The 20613-nt window shown below is 44.0% G+C and overlaps 1 protein-coding gene across 1 annotated transcript in view; it reads left to right on the top strand.

Moving 5' to 3' along the window:
• The window catches only part of LOC140309351 (protein mono-ADP-ribosyltransferase PARP14-like), a 28974-nt gene that overhangs the window by 4526 nt on the left and 3835 nt on the right, over positions 1–20613 (top strand). The window contains exons 3-21 of the mRNA XM_072387179.1: positions 914–941; positions 1303–1374; positions 2030–2203; positions 3054–3179; positions 3594–3695; positions 4612–6793; positions 9185–9349; positions 9829–9904; positions 10599–10835; positions 12298–12519; positions 13302–13410; positions 14123–14278; positions 15577–15639; positions 16575–16760; positions 17436–17639; positions 17726–17841; positions 19498–19733; positions 19827–20098; positions 20336–20478. Coding sequence (XP_072243280.1) covers positions 914–941; positions 1303–1374; positions 2030–2203; positions 3054–3179; positions 3594–3695; positions 4612–6793; positions 9185–9349; positions 9829–9904; positions 10599–10835; positions 12298–12519; positions 13302–13410; positions 14123–14278; positions 15577–15639; positions 16575–16760; positions 17436–17639; positions 17726–17841; positions 19498–19733; positions 19827–20098; positions 20336–20478 — 4869 coding nt within the window. The remainder of the gene's footprint in view (positions 1–913; positions 942–1302; positions 1375–2029; positions 2204–3053; positions 3180–3593; positions 3696–4611; positions 6794–9184; positions 9350–9828; positions 9905–10598; positions 10836–12297; positions 12520–13301; positions 13411–14122; positions 14279–15576; positions 15640–16574; positions 16761–17435; positions 17640–17725; positions 17842–19497; positions 19734–19826; positions 20099–20335; positions 20479–20613) is intronic.

Raw genomic sequence — 20613 nt, 5'->3', positions numbered from 1 at the left:
TTTCTATTTCCTGGTTGAATAAAGGCCAAATAAAATGATATAGAAATGATGTGGATTAAAATAAGAATCATAAAGGAAATCAAATGTTTGATTTCATTACGGTTTTAATGGTCAAAATGTGGTAAAACAGGCTCCTAATGACAGTTGATCATATCAGTCAGTGCCAGATGTTGCTATGACAACACAACAGATAGTTTACTGTAGAAAACACACACAAAGGCCTCATATTTCTGCCAGAATTATTGTGAGATCTGTCTGAAATGTGCAGGAAAACTAAGTTTGGGTGTGGAGGTGTTTTCACCGCCTGGTGAACCCGGAGAACACATTATCTCCGTCATCAGATAATCAATGATGTGGCCGTCAGGCAGGTTTCAGAGAGCCGCACCCAGTCACACCAGCGTCCAAAACACACAAACAGCAGCAGCTGAACCCAGTCCACATTCAGGAATTTATCCTCCAGATCACAGAAGGACTTTAACCTCGTTTAACTGAGTTCTGTTAGCAGAACAGAGAGAGATGTTAGAGATGTACAACAATTACAAAAAGTTTGTGATGGATGATGGGAAAGACCCCGAAGTTCAGTCACTTCTGTTCAAGCTCCATCTCAGGCAGGTGGAGAAGGTGGAGAAGGTGTAAAAAACACGTTGTGTCTCAGGGAATCTATGATCCAAGATGACGATTCGCTGTAAAAACACGTTATAACCACTATATAACATGTTTGAATCACTCTGAGGTTGAGATGTAAGTTCAGTTGGACTTTTTGTATAAATATTAGATGTCAGTGTTTGACCCCTAAAAATGTTACTGTTCTCACAATAAAGTTAATTTATTATTTTATATGAGCTCTAATCCAGAGTTATTTAAATCAAACGAACTCTGTGTGATTAAAGCTTGTTTTGTGTTTTCTCATCAGATCCCAACGAGCAGCGACGGCGTCTCAGGTAAAAACCTTCTGCTTCTCTTCCTGTTCTGATCTCATTTACCTTTACAGGATTCCTCTGGAGGAGTTTTTCTGTCTGAAGCTTTTTTATCCAAACATGAAGACAAAGAAGTTCCAGCACAGCTCACAAATGTTGTGGATCATTTCTAAAAAGAGACTAAAATCCCCCGAATTCCTTCACAAATTGACCTGTTCAGTCGAAAATGTGGGAGCAGCTCATCAAGCATGAGTTTTGCCTGTTTTTAAAGAGGAGAAATGCAACTTTTAACTGGATGAAATACAGTTTAATCTGTGCAAAACTCTTCTTTGTGCTCAGCTGTGTCCATTGGTTGATATAAATGGTCTAAATTCTTCATTCTCAGACTCGACAGATTCAAAGAGTCCAAAGTCAGAATCTGAAGCTGGAAATGAAGCTTCAGCATCAAACCAAGAAGGTAAAAACAAGCTGTGGTTTCTGTGTTTGAGCCGTAAGTTGGTTTCATTATGTGAATATCTCAGTTCAGTCTTTCTTTCATTCCTTTGGGCTAAAGGTTGTGATTATTACAGCACATTTTATGAAATTAGCCAGTTTCAGTTGATTATTTGTTGGTAAATCTAAGAAAATATGAAGTAGTCCAGAAATCATGACTTGATTTTGTTCTCAACACAGCAAAATAAATCAACTTTCATCATTAATCTCAGCTTATATCTCCTGGAAATCGTCGAATAAAAAGGAAAACTTCTTTTTTCAAACAAATTTCTGCAGAATTCACTTTTTTTATGGATAAACTGATGTTATTGCCACACGGTGAACTTCTGGATGGTTTCTTTTGTGGTAAAACACAATAAAAGTAAAAGTCTGTTTAATTCTCCGCCTTCTGAACAGATCCAGGTCGATTCCTCCATTGAAAACAAGCCCAATGGAGGGCTTTGGTTTGTTTTGGAACTCATTTTTATTGAGTTTCTTTTGTTTTTTGGCTGTTTTTAGATGTTTTCCTTCTGTGCCGTTGTCTCTGCTCAGTGACAGCACATTAGAGTTAGTTTTCAGTACATCTGCTCCAGTATTTGTGCTCGTCTCCTTTAATCTAACACGAAAGCGTTTCCTCTCAGGCTCAAAGTCCGCTGCGAGCGCTGCGGTGGTGTTGGAGAAGGTCTCAGACAACATGTCCAGAGACCTGCTGCTCATGCTGGTGGAGAACCTCTCCGGGCTGGAAGAGAACGACTTCAGTCTGGAGATCATCTGGGAGTCCAACAGAGCCGTGGTCATCTTCAACGATCCTGCAGGTAGCAGCAGTTTAAAGCCGAGTCCCTTTCACTCTGATCTGACCTAATCATTGATATTAACCCCCCCCCCCACGAAGAGGAGCTCCCAGTTTATTTCCTTTTGTGAGGTTGAGAGGACAGGAAAGAGGGGACAACAAGCAGCGTAACACAAGAGAAACACAAGTTAATGACAGCAATGATGTCAGAGGGAGGAGAGGTGCATCATGGGAGCTCCCCCAGCAGGCTGGGCCTATAGCAGCAGAACATGGAGGGAGGAGAGGTGCATCATGGGAGCTCCCCCAGCAGGCTGGGCCTATAGCAGCAGAACTATGGGATGTTTCAGGCTCACCTGAGCCATCCCTAACTATAAGCTTCATCAGAAAGGAAAGTTTCAGCCTGATCTTAAAGGTAGAGAGGGTGTCTGCTTCTGGCTGCAGCATTTTGGATCAGCTGGAGTCTTTTCAGAGAATAAATTTAGCCAGATTTGTCCAATCCTGAAGCAACAGATGCGTGGAGCAGTTTCTCTGCATCACTCTGAGACAGGATGGTCCCGATTTTAACAATATTACATGGTGAAAGAAGGCAGAACCTGTTTTATATGAGAGTCAGAGGACAGATCCTGGTCAGAAATAACTCAGAGGTTCCTCTCTGTGGTATCAGGATGATAAAAAGTTACCTTCATATAATCTTTTACTCTTGAAACAGCCTTTTTCATGAGGAAAAGCTCCTCTGCTGCCTCGTGTTTTCTCCTGATCGACTGGCAGTCTTCCAGGTCCAAGAATAAATGGACCTGCGCTCATAAACCTGGACGGAAACGTTCTGAGACTGCTTCAGTTACTTCTAACAACACTCGTTGTTCCTACTGTCACAGATGTGGACAAGTTCATCCGTGTGGGTCAGAACAGCTCAAAGATGCAGAAGCACGGACTGACGGTTCGGCCGCTGGAGGCAGCAAAGAGCATCCGAATGGAGAGTCTTCCTCCGACTGTGGTTAAAGGTACTCAAGCTGTTACTGAGTATTCCAGGTTGATCTGAAACAGCTGCAGGAAGAATGAAATCGTGTGCAACACAGTATGAGATTATATTAATGTCACAGACAGTGTTTTACCTCAGAGACACAACTTTATTCCTGCTGCCGCACAGCAGCAAAATGTCAGAATATTAGGATGAATATACGATATATTGTAAAGGGTGGAAACGACAGAAGTTTCTCCTTAATTTCCAGCTTTCATGGAAACTTTAACAGCAACATCTGCAGGATTGTTCGACTTTTTCTTCCTGAAAATGAGCTGCATTGAAATCTATGCAGCATCTTATTTAAGAATTTAATCTGAAATCTGAGCTCCTGCTGGTCGACAGCTGGAATGTTTTAATCCTTTATGCCATTTTAGTGTTTCTGATTTCTTTGCAGAGATGCTGGAACTGTGGTTTGAGAAGAACTGGGTGCTGCCAGACAACGTTGTCATGATCCCCGAAGAACAAGCTGCCATCGTCTCTTTCAGTGACTCTGAAGGTTATTTATGTTTCTGTTTCTGTATTTATCAGACGCTTTTATCCAAAGCGACTTACAAATGAAGATATAACAGCTTTATATAAAGCTAACAATAAGCTACATAGAAGGAACCCAGGAGTCCGACTCTGTCAGAGGGGACAGAGCAGAGATAGGGTGCAGGCATAGAAGGAAGAGCAGAAAGATAAAGGGCAGAGATAGAGGGGGGAGGGAAGTACAAGGTAAGTGCTGGGATAGGAGATGCTCTCTGAAGAGCTGGGTTTTCAGGAGCTTCTTGAAGATAGACAGGGACGCCCCTGTTCTGGTAGCGCTCGGTAGGTCATTCCACCATCGTGGGACGACACATGAACAGAGTTTGGATTGTCTTAGGCGTGGTGTAGGAGCTGCTAGACGACAATCCTGGGACCAACGGAGGGACCCAGTTGGGACAGAAGCCTTTGCAAGAGCCTTCAAGTAGATGGAGCCGTTCCATTAAGCTCTTTGTAGCTAACATCAGGGACTTGGATCTGATGCTAAGGGCAGCCAGAGGAGTTATTTATGTTTATGTTTATGCATTTATCAGATGCTTTTATCCAAAGTGACTGAGGCAGGTAGGCAGATAGGATAAAGGGTCTTGCCTAAGGACCCCTACTGGAGGAAGTACCTTTCATGCAGGGGATTTGAACCCAGCCACATGAAAGGTGGCAATCTTACCACTACACTATCCAGTCCCATTTGTTAAGTTTTGCTTCTGAAACAAAGTTCATTCTAACTTGAAAACAAAGCATCGAGAAGTACTAATATGCAATGTTTGAACTACAGAACAGTAAAAACAGAACCAGAAGTAAATGTCAGAGTGTGTGGGTGACAGAAGCTTGAAAGATGACCAGAGTTACAGCAAATACTCACCTTTGCTTCTCTGTTCCCCGTCTCGCTGCAGTTGTGGAAAGCATCTGCGTAAAGGAAGACCACGTGATCCGGTCCATCCCGGTCAAGCTGTACCGGTACTACGACACCCTGAGGACCGCCTTGTACGGCAAAGAGCGGCCGGCGTGGAAGATGCCCGAGCCCTTCACAGAGAGCGTTAACCCGGTCATCTGGAAATTCCTGCTGATGAAGAAAGAGCTGAAAAGTATCAACAGTCAGATGCGTCCGCACTTCTGCAGCGTGGAGTTGGACGACCCCCAAGTGAGACTCAGCCCGCTCCCAAACTTCTTGAGGCAGAACGGTCTGACAGCTGAGGCTGTAGATAACTGGATGAAGACCACCCAAAAGGCCTTCTGTCGCCTCATGTCCCAGTACTCAGCCTTCGAATGTGTGGTGAACGCAGATGCTTGGAAAGCTGTGGAGAAAGACGTCCGTTCGGTTGTGAAGGAAGACGCCATCCCGGTCTTTGATGCCTCCAGAGGGGTAGTGACCGTCGCTGGCCGAGCTGATGATATAAAGCAGGTCAGAGCCCCCGTGGAGAACGTCATTCTCAAAGCAATGAACCTCATTGAACGCCACACTAAAAGTGTCACCGAGACGATGCCTTTGTCCCCTGCGTGGTTCTACATCCTCCAACAGGAAGGGCTCCAGAAAGCCACCCTGGACATCTCCCCTGAGATGAAGCTCTCCTACAGTGAAGACAAAGAGATGCTCAGCATCACAGGTTTTCCTGAAGAAGTGTACAAGACCAAGGCGTGGATCTTGGAGAGGAATGTGAATATGAGGAAAAAACAGCTAAATATCCCCACAGGCCTTCTAGACTACCTCAAAACGGTGGATCCAATGGACATGTCAAGGAATCTGTTCACTTCTCAGGGCATCAGTGCCATCTACTGTAACGACAGCAAAGGGATCGTCCTGCTGGGGAGTTCTGATAGAGTCCTTAATGACGCAGAGAGCAAGATGAAAGCAGATTTAGCCGTGCAGACTGTGGCTGTGGAAGACCAGGAAGTTATGAAACTTCCCAGCTGGATGGACCTGACCCAACAGCTGCTAGACACTTACAACTGCTCGACGAAGAAAACGGTGTTCATTCAGATCAACCCAGAGAGAAGAGACAAAGTAACTGTGGCCGGCTTTGGGAATCCAGTCAAAGAGGTCTGCAGCAGTTTGAGGGACTTTGTTAAGAACTTCTCCCGAGTTCAAGAAACCATTCGAGTTAAATCCTGCGCTGTCGTTCAGTTCATTCAGAAGAAAAGATCCCAGATTTGGTTGAAAACTGTCAAACATGATAACGTGTCAGTCCAGTTTGATCCAGAAAGGCCGAGAATCATCATCAATGGGGCCCGTGTTCATGTCCAGAAAGTCAAGTCCTTCTTTCAGGAACTCGCTGCGGCTCTTTGCGCTGATACCTTAATGGTGGACAAGCCTGGAGCTAAGAAGTATTTCCTGTCCGATGGAAAGATGTTTCTGTCTGCTATTATGAACGAGTTCGGCTGTGAGGTTATGCTTGGGTCAGAGATTCAAGATGAAGAGGAGGAAGAAAACTATGAGGACGAAACCAGCCTTTGTTTCTGCAAAGTGCAGACCGCCGGTGGGGTTCTGATATCTGTCAGCAAAGTGGATATCTGCAGTTTCCATGTCGACGCTGTGGTCAATGCAGCTAATGAGGAGCTGCAGCACATCGGCGGCCTGGCTTTAGCGCTGCTGAAGGCTGCGGGACCACAGCTGCAGAGGGCCAGTAATGATTATACAGCTAAACACGGAAACCTACGGCCCGGCGACGCCATCGTCACAGACGCGTTTAACCTCCCCTGTAAGCATGTGGTACATGCAGTAGGTCCACGATACTCTGGCAATGACAAGCAGACGTCTATAATGCGCCTGAGGACCGCGGTTAAAGAAAGTCTGAGCCAAGCAGCGGTGATGAACTGCTCTTCCATCGCTCTGCCAGCGATCAGCTCAGGTGTGTTCGGCTTTCCGGTTCAGCTCTGCTCGGAGACCATAGCCAGCGCGGTGCGGGAGCACTGCGACAGTCACCCAGGGGCAGGCTCAGTAACTGCGATTCACCTGGTGGACAACAATGATGACACTGTCAGAGTCATGGCCGCAGCTGTCAGCAGAGAGTTCGCCGACCTCGGGCCGACCGTGACACTCCCACAGCAGGCAGCCAGGAAGAGCGCCGGGGCTCATGGGTAAAAAAAAGAATCGCCGGGGTCTGTCCTTTTTCTTTTAGATGCGGGAAAACGTTTTTCAGTCTCATCTTTAAGCATCATTCTCTGCGGCTTTTGGTTTCCATTCAGCAAAGGGGATGAGTTTAAAAAAGAAAAGAAAACTTGAAAGACACGTTTTCATCAAGACTTTAAGGGGCGTGAAAACATCTTTGTGAATCTTTTCTGACCAGACAAAGATAAAAATGACTGATATGATAAAGTCATTCCACTGCCATCCCGTGGATTTCAACCTTAGTTGTTGTTTTTTCTTCTGTTGGACTGAACTTCTTCTTCTGAATTACGACTCGAAGAGAGCACACAGTTGGATTTATTCACTTCAAACCTGTTTCCTCTCCCACCTGTTTCCTCTCCCACCTGTTTCCTCTCCCACCTGTTTCCTCTCTCACCTGTTTCCTCTCCCACCTGTTTCCTCTCCCACCTGTTTCCTCTCCCACCTGTTTCCTCTCCCACCTGTTTCCTCTCCCACCTGTTTCCTCTCCCACCTGTTTCCTCTCCCACCTGTTTCCTCTCCCACCTGTTTCCTCTCTCACCTGTTTCCTTTTCCACCTGTTCCCTCTCCCACCTGTTTCCTCTCTCACCTGTTTCCTCTCCCACCTGTTTCCTCTCTCACCTGTTTCCTCTCCCACCTGTTTCCTCTCTCACCTGTTTCCTCTCCCACCTGTTTCCTCTCTCACCTGTTTCCTCTCCCACCTGTTTCCTCTCTCACCTGTTTCCTCTCCCACCTGTTTCCTCTCCCACCTGTTTCCTCTCCCACCTGTTTCCTCTCTCACCTGTTTCCTCTTCCACCTGTTTCCTCTCCCACCTGTTTCCTCTTCCACCTGTTTCCTCTCTCACCTGTTTCCTCTCTCACCTGTTTCCTCTCCCACCTGTTTCCTCTCCCACCTGTTTCCTCTCCCACCTGTTTCCTCTCCCACCTGTTTCCTCTCCCACCTGTTTCCTCTCTCACCTGTTTCCTCTCTCACCTGTTTCCTCTCCCACCTGTTTCCTCTCCCACCTGTTTCCTCTCCCACCTGTTTCCTCTCCCACCTGTTTCCTCTCCCACCTGTTTCCTCTCTCACCTGTTTCCTTTTCCACCTGTTTCCTCTCCCACCTGTTTCCTCTCCCACCTGTTTCCTCTCCCACCTGTTTCCTCTCCCACCTGTTTCCTCTCCCACCTGTTTCCTCTCTCACCTGTTTCCTCTCCCACCTGTTTCCTCTCTCACCTGTTTCCTCTCTCACCTGTTTCCTCTCCCACCTGTTTCCTTTTACACCTGTTTCCTCTCTCACCTGTTTCCTCTCTCACCTGTTTCCTCTCCCACCTGTTTCCTCTCTCACCTGTTTCCTCTCTCACCTGTTTCCTCTCTCACCTGTTTCCTCTCCCACCTGTTTCCTCTCTCACCTGTTTCCTCTCTCACCTGTTTCCTCTCCCACCTGTTTCCTCTCCCACCTGTTTCCTCTCCCACCTGTTTCCTCTCCCACCTGTTTCCTCTCTCACCTGTTTCCTCTCTCACCTGTTTCCTCTCCCACCTGTTTCCTCTCCCACCTGTTTCCTCTCTCACCTGTTTCCTCTCTCACCTGTTTCCTCTTCCACCTGTTTCCTCTCCCACCTGTTTCCTCTCCCACCTTTTTCCTCTCTCACCTGTTTCCTCTCCCACCTGTTTCCTCTCTCACCTGTTTCCTCTCTCACCTGTTTCCTCTCCCACCTGTTTCCTCTCTCACCTGTTTCCTCTTCCACCTGTTTCCTCTCTCACCTGTTTCCTCTCCCACCTGTTTCCTCTTCCACTTGTTGCCTTTTACACCTGTTTCCTCTCTCACCTGTTTCCTCTCTCACCTGTTTCCTCTTCCACCTGTTGCCTTTTACACCTGTTTCCTCTCCCACCTGTTTCCTCTCCCACCTGTTTCCTCTCCCACCTGTTTCCTCTCTCACCTGTTTCCTCTCCCACCTGTTTCCTCTCTCACCTGTTTCCTCTCTCACCTGTTTCCTCTCTCACCTGTTTCCTTTTACACCTGTTTCCTCTTCCACCTGTTTCCTCTCCCACCTGTTTCCTCTCCCACCTGTTCCTGTCCCACCTGTTTCCTCTCCCACCTGTTTCCTCTCCCACTTGTCGGCAGTAGACAGATGGAAGGTCAAATGAGGCTATAATGGTTTCAGACCTGCACAGCTGCTGTTTGTCAGAAAGCTTCAATGCTAACAGCTGCTGAAACTACGTTAGATGTTTTTGGTGATGGGGAGTTCCCTAAAGGACCACATTCTCACAGTTGAATGTGCTTTGCAGATATGAATGCTGTGAATTCTGTTTTGTGCACCTAAACCTGTTCAATTAATCAGGTTTTAAATCAGATGAACTTTCCATTAACTGTATTGTTTACCAGTGGTAACCAGCGAGGTCGAGGGAGAGGTCGCAGTCAGAGCCAGTCACCCGGAGGCCGTCGGTTTAGTGACAGAGAAGGTGGAGGAACAGGATTTCGAGGAAATTATCATAGTAACAGAGGAGGTCAGAGCCACGGGGGACCTACCAGGCATGGGGAGCAGGGAGGGTAAGGCTCCACATCTGCCTCCTTTTCATCACCCTTAACTTGGTTTAGCTCCTTTGTAAACAACTTTAAACCAGATTTAGCAAGATATAACAAGATATAACAAGATATAACAAGATATAACAAGATATAACAATAACAAGATAAAACAAGATAAAGCATAACAAGATATAACAATAACAAGATATAACAATAACAAGATATAACAATAACAAGATATAACGAGATATAACAAGATATAACAAGATATAACAAGATATAACAAGATATAACAAGATATAACAATAACAAGATATAACAAGATATAGCATAACAAGATATAACAAGATATAGCATAACAAGATATAACAATAACAAGATATAACAATAACAAGATATTAGCTTTCAGCTGCATCTCAGTGCTTCCTGCTAAACTTTTCACAGATTTTTGTCCCACCTTGGGTGGTTTAATGATGACGGTCCTGTTCTCTGATTGGTTGCAGGTCAGGGAGGCAGGAGCAGTGGACACCTGATGGGCTGAAGATCGTTCTCTGCAGAGGAAACATTCAGGACCAGACTGTGAGTGCCAACCCTTGAAAAATCATCATTTAGAGCTAAAGGTTTCTGTTAACTGTCGGCTCTTTTAAGCTGGTTACCATTTAAGACTTTGGTACACCTGAAGGTTAACTCTGCAACTCAGGTCCCACATTCATAGTTTAGCCCAAAATGGTTACGATACACTGTAGTCGGACGAGAGAAGAGGTTAGAGCATTCAGAGCAGAGACTCCCTCTACAGAGGGCTGAACAAGACCCTGAGATACCGAAACTCTTCCATGATGAATATTAATGATCTAAATAGAATTTAGATAGAAACAGAGACATGATGTAATGGCATACAGTAAAAACTTGGATGCAGACCACCATCAGTTTAACTCTTCAGCCGATTCTGGTCCTTCCTGTTTCCCCTTTTCAGAGGCTTCCTCATTATGAGTGGTGCAACACTGCCCCCTACAGGCTTTTTCACATAAATACTGTCGTTCCAGAGAAAGTTTGATTTGTTGAGACATCACACTAAAAGATCCAGTAACGCTCACTTCAAACATGTCTGTGACGAAGTAAAGAAAAAAGAAACTAAACCCTCATTTAAGGTTAATGTTTTTTTATGAGAAGTGATTTAATAACTTAGATCCAGAGAGCTTCATGTAATAGAGTTACATTCAGACACTTTGAGTCCTGATTTTACACACGATGTTGGGATTTCCATTTTCCACAGACTGATGTCATCGTCAACACCATCGCAGACAACATGAACCTGAGCCAGGGAGCGGTGTCCAAAGCCATTTTGGAGGCGGCCGGTCCCCTCCTGCAGAATGCAGTTCAGTCTGAAGCCGGAGTGACTTTGCTGCGAGACGGCGACGTCGTCATTACCGACGGCTTCAGACTCGGGTGTCGGAAAGTCTTTCACGCTGTTTGCCCTTCCTGGGGAGGCAGAGCCGGCCAGGCAGAGGGGGTGAGATTCTCCCTGCACTCACTTTCAAAGCAAATTACTGCGACATGCGTCATAAAAAGCCACAAAATGTTGGCTTTATGCGTCATAAAAAGCCACAAAATGTTGGCTTTATGCATCATAAAAAGCCACAAAATCTTGGCTTTATGCATCATAAAAAGCCACAAAATCTTGGCTTTATGCATCATAAAAAGCCACAAAATGTTGGCTTTATGCATCATAAAAAGCCACAAAATCTTGGCTTTATGCATCATAAAAAGCCACAAAATGTTGGCTTTATGCATCATAAAAAGCCACAAAATGTTGGCTTTATGCGTCATAAAAGCCACAAAATGTTGGCTTTATGCATCATAAAAAGCCACAAAATGTTGGCTTTATGCATCATGAAAAGCCACAAAATGTTGGCTTTATGCGTCATAAAAGCCACAAAATGTTGGCTTTATGCATCATAAAAAGCCACAAAATGTTGGCTTTATGCATCATGAAAAGCCACAAAATGTTGGCTTTATGCATCATAAAAAGCCACAAAATGTTGGCTTTATGCGTCATAAGAAGCCACAAAATGTTGGCTTTATGCGTCATAAAAAGCCACAAAATGTTGGGTTTATGCATCATAAAAAGCCACAAAATGTTGGCTTTATGCATCATAAAAAGCCACAAAATGTTGGCTTTATGCATCATAAAAAGCCACAAAATCTTGGCTTTATGCATCATAAAAAGCCACAAAATCTTGGCTTTATGCATCATAAAAAGCCACAAAATGTTGGCTTTATGCGTCATAAAAAGCCACAAAATCTTGGCTTTATGCATCATAAAAAGCCACAAAATCTTGGCTTTATGCATCATAAAAAGCCACAAAATCTTGGCTTTATGCATCATAAAAAGCCACAAAATGTTGGCTTTATGCGTCATAAAAAGCCACAAAATGTTGGCTTTATGCATCATAAAAAGCCACAAAATGTTGGCTTTATGCATCATAAAAAGCCACAAAATGTTGGCTTTATGCGTCACAAAAAGCCACAAAATGTTGGCTTTATGCATCATAAAAAGCCACAAAATGTTGGCTTTATGCTCTGAGCATTAACCTGGATCATTCATAGTTTGTATCGCTTCATTTTTTCTGTCTTTAGGCTTCAGTTGTTTTCTAACATCAGAAAAGTTCAGAGAACAACCACAAAAATAGCGATAAATTAGTGATAAATTCATTTTCAATTAAAAACATCTTCATATAAATGATTTTCCTCCAGTGAAACATTATAAAGAATAACTAATCTAGAAATATATCTTTAGTAAATTAAGCTACTGTGTTGATCTTTATCACTGATGTATTACTGCTGAAGTGTTTAAAGCTTAATTACTAAATAAAGGATAATGAAATGCAGTGATTCAGAACTCCATCAGAGCTGGAGGACAGGAACCTCAGATGTTCAGTAATACAGAACTGTGTCATGTGTTGATGTGTCAGGAGTTAACATCCATCATCACATACTGCCTGGAGGAGGCTGAGAAGCGTATGATGGCGTCTCTGTCCTTCCCGGCCATCGGTACCGGAAACCTGGGCTTTCCCAGAGACCTGGTGTGCAGAGTCCTGCTGAAGGAAATCCACTTGTTCAGTCGCAGGAGAGCTCCTCGCCATCTGAGGGAGGTGGTCATCATCGTGCACCCCAGCGACAGCCAAACCGTGGACGTGAGTTTAGTGTCAGGACGGCTACAGACACAGCTGAGTTCAGCTTAATCATCTGAATTCAGTTATTTAAAAGTCCCGTTTTGGTGTAAGAAATTAGCTTTTTATAGCAAACGTGTCTCTTTTTCTGCTAACTTTTCTGTGTCTCAAAGTGGGTTCACCTCTTACTGGGGTTAGTTAAGCTGGAAACCTCAGCTGCTCTGGTTCAAAGAGCTTTAAACCAGCCACTGTTGAATCTAACAGAATAAAACTTTCAAACCTACAGCATATTCAGCCATAAATCAGATGCTTTGCCTGCATCGGCTGTAGAAATGTCCCACTGTGATTGGTCAACTCAGCCTGTTCAGCAGCCACAGTCAGAGAAGCGGCTTTGACTTGCAGAGTTGATGAATCACTTAGTGAGAGCTCCATTGTTGGGATTATTCTGGCCCGATAACCAGAGGATTAGCTGGATGTGTTGAACCTGCTTCATGGTTCTGCAGAGATGTTTCATTCTGGACAGCTTGGACTGAGCTCCGTCACCTAAATATGGTCCGAATGTCCCCTGCTGTTGTGAGTTAGAATCAAAGCTCCTCATGAACTTTAAGGATTCTGTCAGTTAATGTTTGTACATCAGTTATTAATCTGTTAAATGAAAAGTCATCTGTTTACTTCAGGTTTTTGCTCTCATGTGTCCGTCATGCTACAGAGAGGCGTTTAAAACATTCATAGTTTAACGTGTTCAGGGACAGAAAATCACAGATAAAACTGCAGCCACCTGCGTTAATATCAAACTTGTCTGTCAGTGTTTCAGCAGAGAGTTCAAAGGTCAGAGGAGTTCGGGGAACGTCCAACATGAAGCGCCGAATTCCACCAAGCCTGCAGCTCAGCAGCCGCAGTCGCAGCTCTCCTCCGGTAAGAAACCCGCTTTTACAGGTTCACAACTGTTGGAAGATTTAAAGATAACTTTGAACATCAGCTTCTTGTTGGAGCTGATTTAGGAAAAAAGCATTTGAGGCAAATTTACAATGATTACATTTGCTTAATAGCTTTTTATTCTTATTCAAAGACTCATGCATTCATTTTGGGCTCCACTAGAATGCCTAAATGACATGAAACCGAACATCACTTTTCTGAAACTGTCCTGTTTTTAGCCACCTTAAGTTCACAACGCGCCCATTTTTACAGGCCCCGCCTCCTGAGAGGCACAGGCTGCTCTGATTGGTCAGCTCCCCATACTGTTTTACAGACAAAACGGTGATTATAATCAACAACGAATGAGACGAAGAAGAAAACGGCAACTTTGCAGATAAACTTCATTGTTGTTTCTTAAATCGTTGGCTGGAGACAGAACAGTCAGTCCAACCTTCGACTTAAGACAGCCAGATGATGTCAGTAATAGTTTAATCAATGATTTTAAAGACAGAGACGTCATGTTGATGGATGTTTACCTGATATGTTCAAATGTGTCCACGGAGAGCTCAAATGGTTATCAGTCGGAGCCAAAACTGACAGATGACTCCTGCTTTCTGTTCGTCAGTTAAACCGGTTGATGTTTGATTTCATTCTAGATTTACCTTCAAAAAAGAAGATAAATTTTCTGTTTCTGTGTGTTTCTGTGTGTCAGCCTCAGCATCCTTCAGCCAGGTATCATCCCCCACCCTCGGTGTGTATCGTATGCAGATGGGCCAGCTCACCCTCGAGGTGTCGTCGGGCGACATCACTAAGGAGGCCTGTGATGTCATCGTCAACTCCTCCAATCAAAACTTCAACCTTCAAGCAGGTGACTGTTGCATCTCAGGAAGGTTCATTCATCTCACTGCACTGAACGACTTCGTGCCGTCACAGCAGCTGCTCGTTTGGGGGCGTTATTGTCTGAAAGGAGCACTGACCAGGAAGGAAAAAAGCACGAAGAAGAAGAAAACCCAGCTCTTCCTGTTTCCTGTTGCTCACAACAAAACAAAGCACCAAATGTTTGCAGTCTCTGAGTTTCTGTTTTTACTTCAAACCTAACTGCTTTTTGACTGAAAGCTGCACAGTACAAGCAGCAGGCGAGGCAGTCCTACTGCCTCTTTGGTTCGTTAAATAGTCCGTTTGCCTTTCCCACTGTGAGCGAAACGCAACACGGTTCACTTGAAAGCGAACTGAGACCCTTGTTTTCAGGCCGACCAGAGTTAATTTGTTTGGTCCACACCAGAGTTTGGTTGAGCTTTCACATCAGGCCAAACGAGTCAGACGATCTGAGGAAACAAACTCTGGTCCGTTTAAAGCGTTCCAAACAGTTTTCCATACTAACTTAACTGAGGGTCAGACTTGTGCCCTTCTTGTGTTGGAACAACCTCGACTTTTAGCTTCAGTGTCCCTGCAAAGTCTGCGTCATACTGGGCCTTGTTCATAAAACTATGGAAAACAAATCCAAACATTTTGGTAGGTGTGTTGCTGGCCAGGAAAGAAACAAATTGCATCCACTGGTACAGGATCACTGCTATTTGGGAAGCGTCAGCTTGTCCTCACAAACAGAAAAACACTTTTTTTCAGAGTGTCGTGCTCTGAGAAGTCGTGGTGGATCACTCATTCCCTGCCGTGCAAAACAGACCCCATTAAAAGGGTTGTGCTGGATGTTTCACTCTCGTGAAATTAGTTCCTTTTGCATAAAAATTCTAAAACATTCATAAACCTCCTTTTTCTTTAGTTTTTGGCAAAGTTTAAAGTGATAACACAGCATTTTTTAGATAAGCCAGAAAACATGCAAAAACATGCTATTCGGCCTTTTAAGACAACATTTGTACCGTACTTACATGTGTGACCATCTCCTACAGAGACTTTAGAAGCAGCAAAATGTCTCTCACAGCGTCAGAAATACGTTAATAACTGGATTCTGCTGCATTTACACTAAGGACAGCGGTCCAGTTAAGTAGTTGGGTTGAAGAGAGCTTATTCAGTGAGTGATTTAGTCTGTTGGATTATTCAGAATATCCTCAGTAAGAATAGAAAGAGTGTCAGCGTTGGTAAAACACAGCGGTAAGAGTATCGGTAAGATTTGGACGATTGATTGTGGTTCTTTTTTCTCTTATTTCTTAGGAGTGTCCAAGGCGATCTTAGACGGCGCTGGACCAGCGGTGCTGCTTGAGTGCTCACAGATCGGTGTGTATCCCAAACTTTATTTATGCAATGAATATTTGCTCTTTTTCCAGCATCATCACTGTTTATTTAACAGATTTTTTTTTAAACATGCAGTATTTTGAGTTTTCATCACATAAAACAAGACGTTATTTATTGTTTCCACAGTTAAATATATTATTATTATGTTATTCTGACATGATAGATTACAGTTAAAAACAGGCTGATGGAACGCAGTGATTAACATGACTCTGTAACTACTTTGAGTTCATTTCTGCAGCAAATTCTAGATTAGTTTATATTTTCTAATGACCAATAAATTGGCCAATTTAAGAAAAAGAAAGTCCTATCTTTGAACCGACCGTCCAGGATGTACCCCGCCTCTCACCCGATGATAGCTGGGATAGGCTCCACCCCCTGCGCCCCTGAATTGGATTAAACGAACATAGAAATTGGCTGGATCTCTTTTTACTGTCTGTTAAAGAAGGTTTCAATCCTATTAACCAATTACTGTCCAACGTTACACTGGATCTTAGAAAATTCCCCAACTTTTTCCGAAAGGGGAATTATAAATTATATCGACTGACCTTTGGGGCTCTGGGCGGTTTAGCAGCTACTGCACATTACAGCCGGTCCAATGCTGCCTATTCAACTTCCTCTTTAAAGGCTCAGTGGAACAGTAATAGCAACATTTTAACTTTCCCCAGATTTTAACAGCTTGTCTGTAAAGTAAATTTCCAACATATTAGAAGTAAAATAATTTATCCAGATAAAATACTTTGGCTTCAGTTGAATACATCTCAAATTCAGAAAGTTGCTTTTTTATTGGCTTTTAAAAGATCAAAGAATTTTTTAATAAAATTGTTGTTCTTCATTTTGACTGCATCTGTCTCTTAAAATGTATTTTCCAAAAAGATTGTCCTTCCAGACTGTGTTAAGGATGCGTTTCTTTTATGTAGTGAATTCTCCAGGTCACCTGCCTTGTAAACTGATCATGACCTCAGCTGGACAGCTGCCCTGCCGAAACATCATCCACATCTTCGGCCAGAACGAACCTGCAAAGATTAAAGACATCGTTTACACAGTGCTGAAGAGTTGTGAGGAAAACAAGCTCACCTCTGTCGCCTTCCCAGCTTTGGGAACAGGTCTGTACAAACAAACGCATCACTGTTATCCACTTTAAGGCTAACAAAAGCCTCCGATGGGAGGTTCTTTTTTTCACTGTTCGGTCACAGCATTTACAGACTGGGTGCCTGGACATAATGACGTGTTTATTTTTCTGTGAAAAAAGTAAATAAGATTGGAAAGAGATGCGATGAAAGTCAATGACGTCTGTCAAGTAATTACAGGTGATTTCCCTTCAAATTTACGGAGCATATTCTTGATTCTTATGGATCGAACTATGAGCGATTATCCCGGACAAGCCCCCAAAGAGTTACACAGCAGTTATTTTTTACTGTTATGGCCCAGAACATCTAAACTGGCCTTATAATGGTGGGAAAGATTTGCCATTTTGAACAGATTCATTTTCTTGTCTTTATTGGACGCAGCTGTAAAGTTAAGTAGATAGAAGACAACCCTTATTCACCATTTAATATTTTCCTAACTTCATGAATTTAAATCAAATCACAGTATTATCTTGATAATATTATCACCTCTGTATTGATGTTTTTGCTTTTAACATCATGATCACTGTCTGGGATTTTGCAACAAGTAGGAAACGCTAACAGACCTTACTCTGAATAAGCTTCTGTCTTCTTATTGATCATCATCATTATCTCCATGCTGATCATCACCGCTGGCACTCGTTCGCCTTCTAGGTCAGGGAGGACTCAAACCTGCAGCGGTGGCGGACTCCATGGTGGAGGCGGTGGTTGACTTTGTGAGGAAGAAGAACCCAAAGTTTGTTTGCAGTGTGAAGATCCTGATTTTTCAGGCGGCCATGATTAATGAGTTCCACAACAGCATGAAGAAGCGGCAGGGGGAGGACTTGGAAGAGAGGAGCATCTTCGGCAAGATCAAAGGTAATTTAGAGTTTTTTAGTGTTTTTTTCTGCTGGCGTTTGGCCAGCTGTGTTTATGTTAGATTTATATGTTTTATCCTGTTTCAGACACGTTTACCTCACTTTTGGGACTCGGAGCGGATCTGCCCAGGACTGATGCCTCCACCCTGGAGAGGCAGGAGTTTGAGCCTGCGGTGTTTCAGCTGTGTGCTGACAACCAAAACGTCCGTATGAAATTATTTCTCTTTCAGCTGTGTTTGCTTTGAGTTGTAAATATAAAAAACAGCTTCCAGAGGTTTTCACTGAGATGACTTTTAGTCTGTGACTGACAGGAAGGACTGAGCAAGCTTCCTGATTTTTATGTGAAAAAGCAATATTTTAGGTATATAAATCAGTCTAAAAATACAAACTAGATGTTTTTTTTCTTTCTGTGTATTTGTAAAAGGCATCAAAGTCCAATGTCATTTCTTTTTCAATTCAATTAAATTTTATTTATATAGCGCCAGATTACAACAATTGTCATCTCAAGGCACTTAAGTAATAAAGTCCAATTCAAGCCAATTGGAATTCAAATCATTGTCATCATAATCCAATTAATTCATATGGAGACAATTCAAAAATAATATCCGAGCTAAGGAAACCAACAGATTGGACCGAAACTTGTCTTCAGTCCAATCTCCCGTCCTGAGCCTGAGGGACTGTGGAAAGGAACGACTCCCTTTAACAGGAAGAAACCTCTGGCAGAACCAGAACCAGGAAGAAACCTCTGGCAGAACCAGGAAGAAACCTCTGGCAGAACCAGAACCAGGAAGAAACCTCTGGCAGAACCAGACTCAGGAAGAAACCTCTGGCAGAACCAGAACCAGGAAGAAACCTCTGGCAGAACCAGGAAGAAACCTCTGGCAGAACCAGAACCAGGAAGAAACCTCTGGCAGAACCAGAACCAGGAAGGGTGGCCATCCGCCTGGACCAGCTGGGGTTTGAGAAGACAGAAAAGAGGGAAAAGAGGGGGGAAAAACACCATAACACCATTCAAAGGATACCTGCTGGAACAGGGAAACACAAGTTAATGACCACAATAATGTCACATGGACATAAAATCATTTGAGAAATTAAACAGGAGGAAAAAGAGCAAAGTGAGGAAAGGTGTGACAGATGAGGTCCCCCAGCAGTCTAAGCCTATAGCAGCTTAACTATGGGATGTTTCAGGCTCACCTGAGCCATCCCTAACTATAAGCTTTATCAAAAAGGAAAGTTTCAGCCTGATCTTAAAAGTGGAAAGGGTGTCTGCTTCCTGGACATTTACTGGCAGCTGGTTCCACAGAGAGGGGCCTGATAACTGAAGGCTCTGCCTCCCATTCTGCTTTTAGGGGCCTGATAACTGAAGGCTCTGCCTCCCATTCTGCTTTTAGGGGCCTGATAACTGAAGGCTCTGCCTCCCATTCTGCTTTTAGGGGCCTGATAACTGAAGGCTCTGCCTCCCATTCTGCTTTTAGGGGCCTGATAACTGAAGGCTCTGCCTCCCATTCTGCTTTTAGGGGCCTGATAACTGAAGGCTCTGCCTCCCGTTCTGCTTTTAGGGGCCTGATAACTGAAGGCTCTGCCTCCCGTTCTGCTTTTAGGGGCCTGATAACTGAAGGCTCTGCCTCCCGTTCTGCTTTTAGGGGCCTGATAACTGAAGGCTCTGCCTCCCATTCTGCTTTTAGGGGCCTGATAACTGAAGGCTCTGCCTCCCATTCTGCTTTTAGGGGCCTGATAACTGAAGGCTCTGCCTCCCATTCTGCTTTTAGGGGCCTGATAACTGAAGGCTCTGCCTCCCATTCTGCTTTTAGGGGCCTGATAACTGAAGGCTCTGCCTCCCATTCTACTTTTCCCTGCAGGCTGTGACTTCGGTGAAGAGGAAGATCAACGAGCTGATTGTGCGTGAGCAGGCAGAGGAAATCATCGCTGACCCGTACATTAATCAGCTGTCTCAGGCTGACATTGAAGAGCTGACGGCTCTGCAGAGGAAACTGACGGTCAGCATCCGTCTGGATAGAGGGGCAGAGGAGCAGAAGCCCAAGATCCACCTGGAGGGTCTGACCAGGGACGTCTTCACCGCTAAGGCTACAGTCAGGTCCGCAAACAGCGTGCACGTTTATAGCATTCACAAGCACGTAATGATGGATGCTCAGTGCTAAATGTGAACATGTTTTTCTTCTATCTGCAGTGACATCATCCGGAAAGTGGAGAGGAAGGAGAATTTCAACAGCAAAGCCATCCTGGTGAGTGGACTGGTGGAGTGGCAGTTCCAGCACCGCAGTGGGACAATGGTGCCCTTTGACCTTTATATCAACCTCCAACTGGAGGAAGCCTTGGAGAGAAAACGATCTGTGGAGATCCAAATCAACAATGAGACGTACACCGCCGACCCAGTGTCCAAAACAGCAGCTTCAAAACATGGGAAACAAAAAGTGGAGCTGCTTAGAAAAGACTTGAAAGGTGAGCGTGAGACTTCTTTTTTAAGATATGAAAGAATAATCTCAGCATTTAAAAGAATTCCTCCAGATGTTCCAAGGCCCACGACACTGGCTTGTTTGTGTCTTCCTCAGAGTTTCTGTAGCTACGTCTCTGTTATCACAGCCGGCAAAACACCATCGCTACACATCTAAAGCTGCCACAGTAAAACTATCTGTGTAATTTACCACTTCTAATTGAACTAAATGCTCTTGTTTTAAGCATCTGGCAGTTCTCTGCCTTCACACTGGAACGACATGAAGGGCGACATCGTGAAGCTGTTTCCTCTGACTGCTGGATCAAAGGAATACAGCGACGTGGAGGCGGGGCTTACGAACTCCGGAGTTATCCGAAACATCATCAGTGTATGTTCATATAAATATACATTTAAAACAGTATTGTCCAAAAGTCCTGATGCAGCCCTTATTTTACAACTGTCCTGTAACCTTTAAAGTGTCCTGATCAACAGTTCTGCAGCTTTCTGAAACCTTTAAAGTGTC

This window comes from Leuresthes tenuis, unplaced genomic scaffold, assembly GCF_036924035.1.
Source record: "Leuresthes tenuis unplaced genomic scaffold, fLeuTen1.0.hap1 SCAF_6, whole genome shotgun sequence".
Taxonomy (NCBI): domain Eukaryota; kingdom Metazoa; phylum Chordata; class Actinopteri; order Atheriniformes; family Atherinopsidae; genus Leuresthes; species Leuresthes tenuis.
Note: the sequence above shows the minus strand (reverse complement) of the source record. Positions and strands in the feature narration are given on the sequence as shown.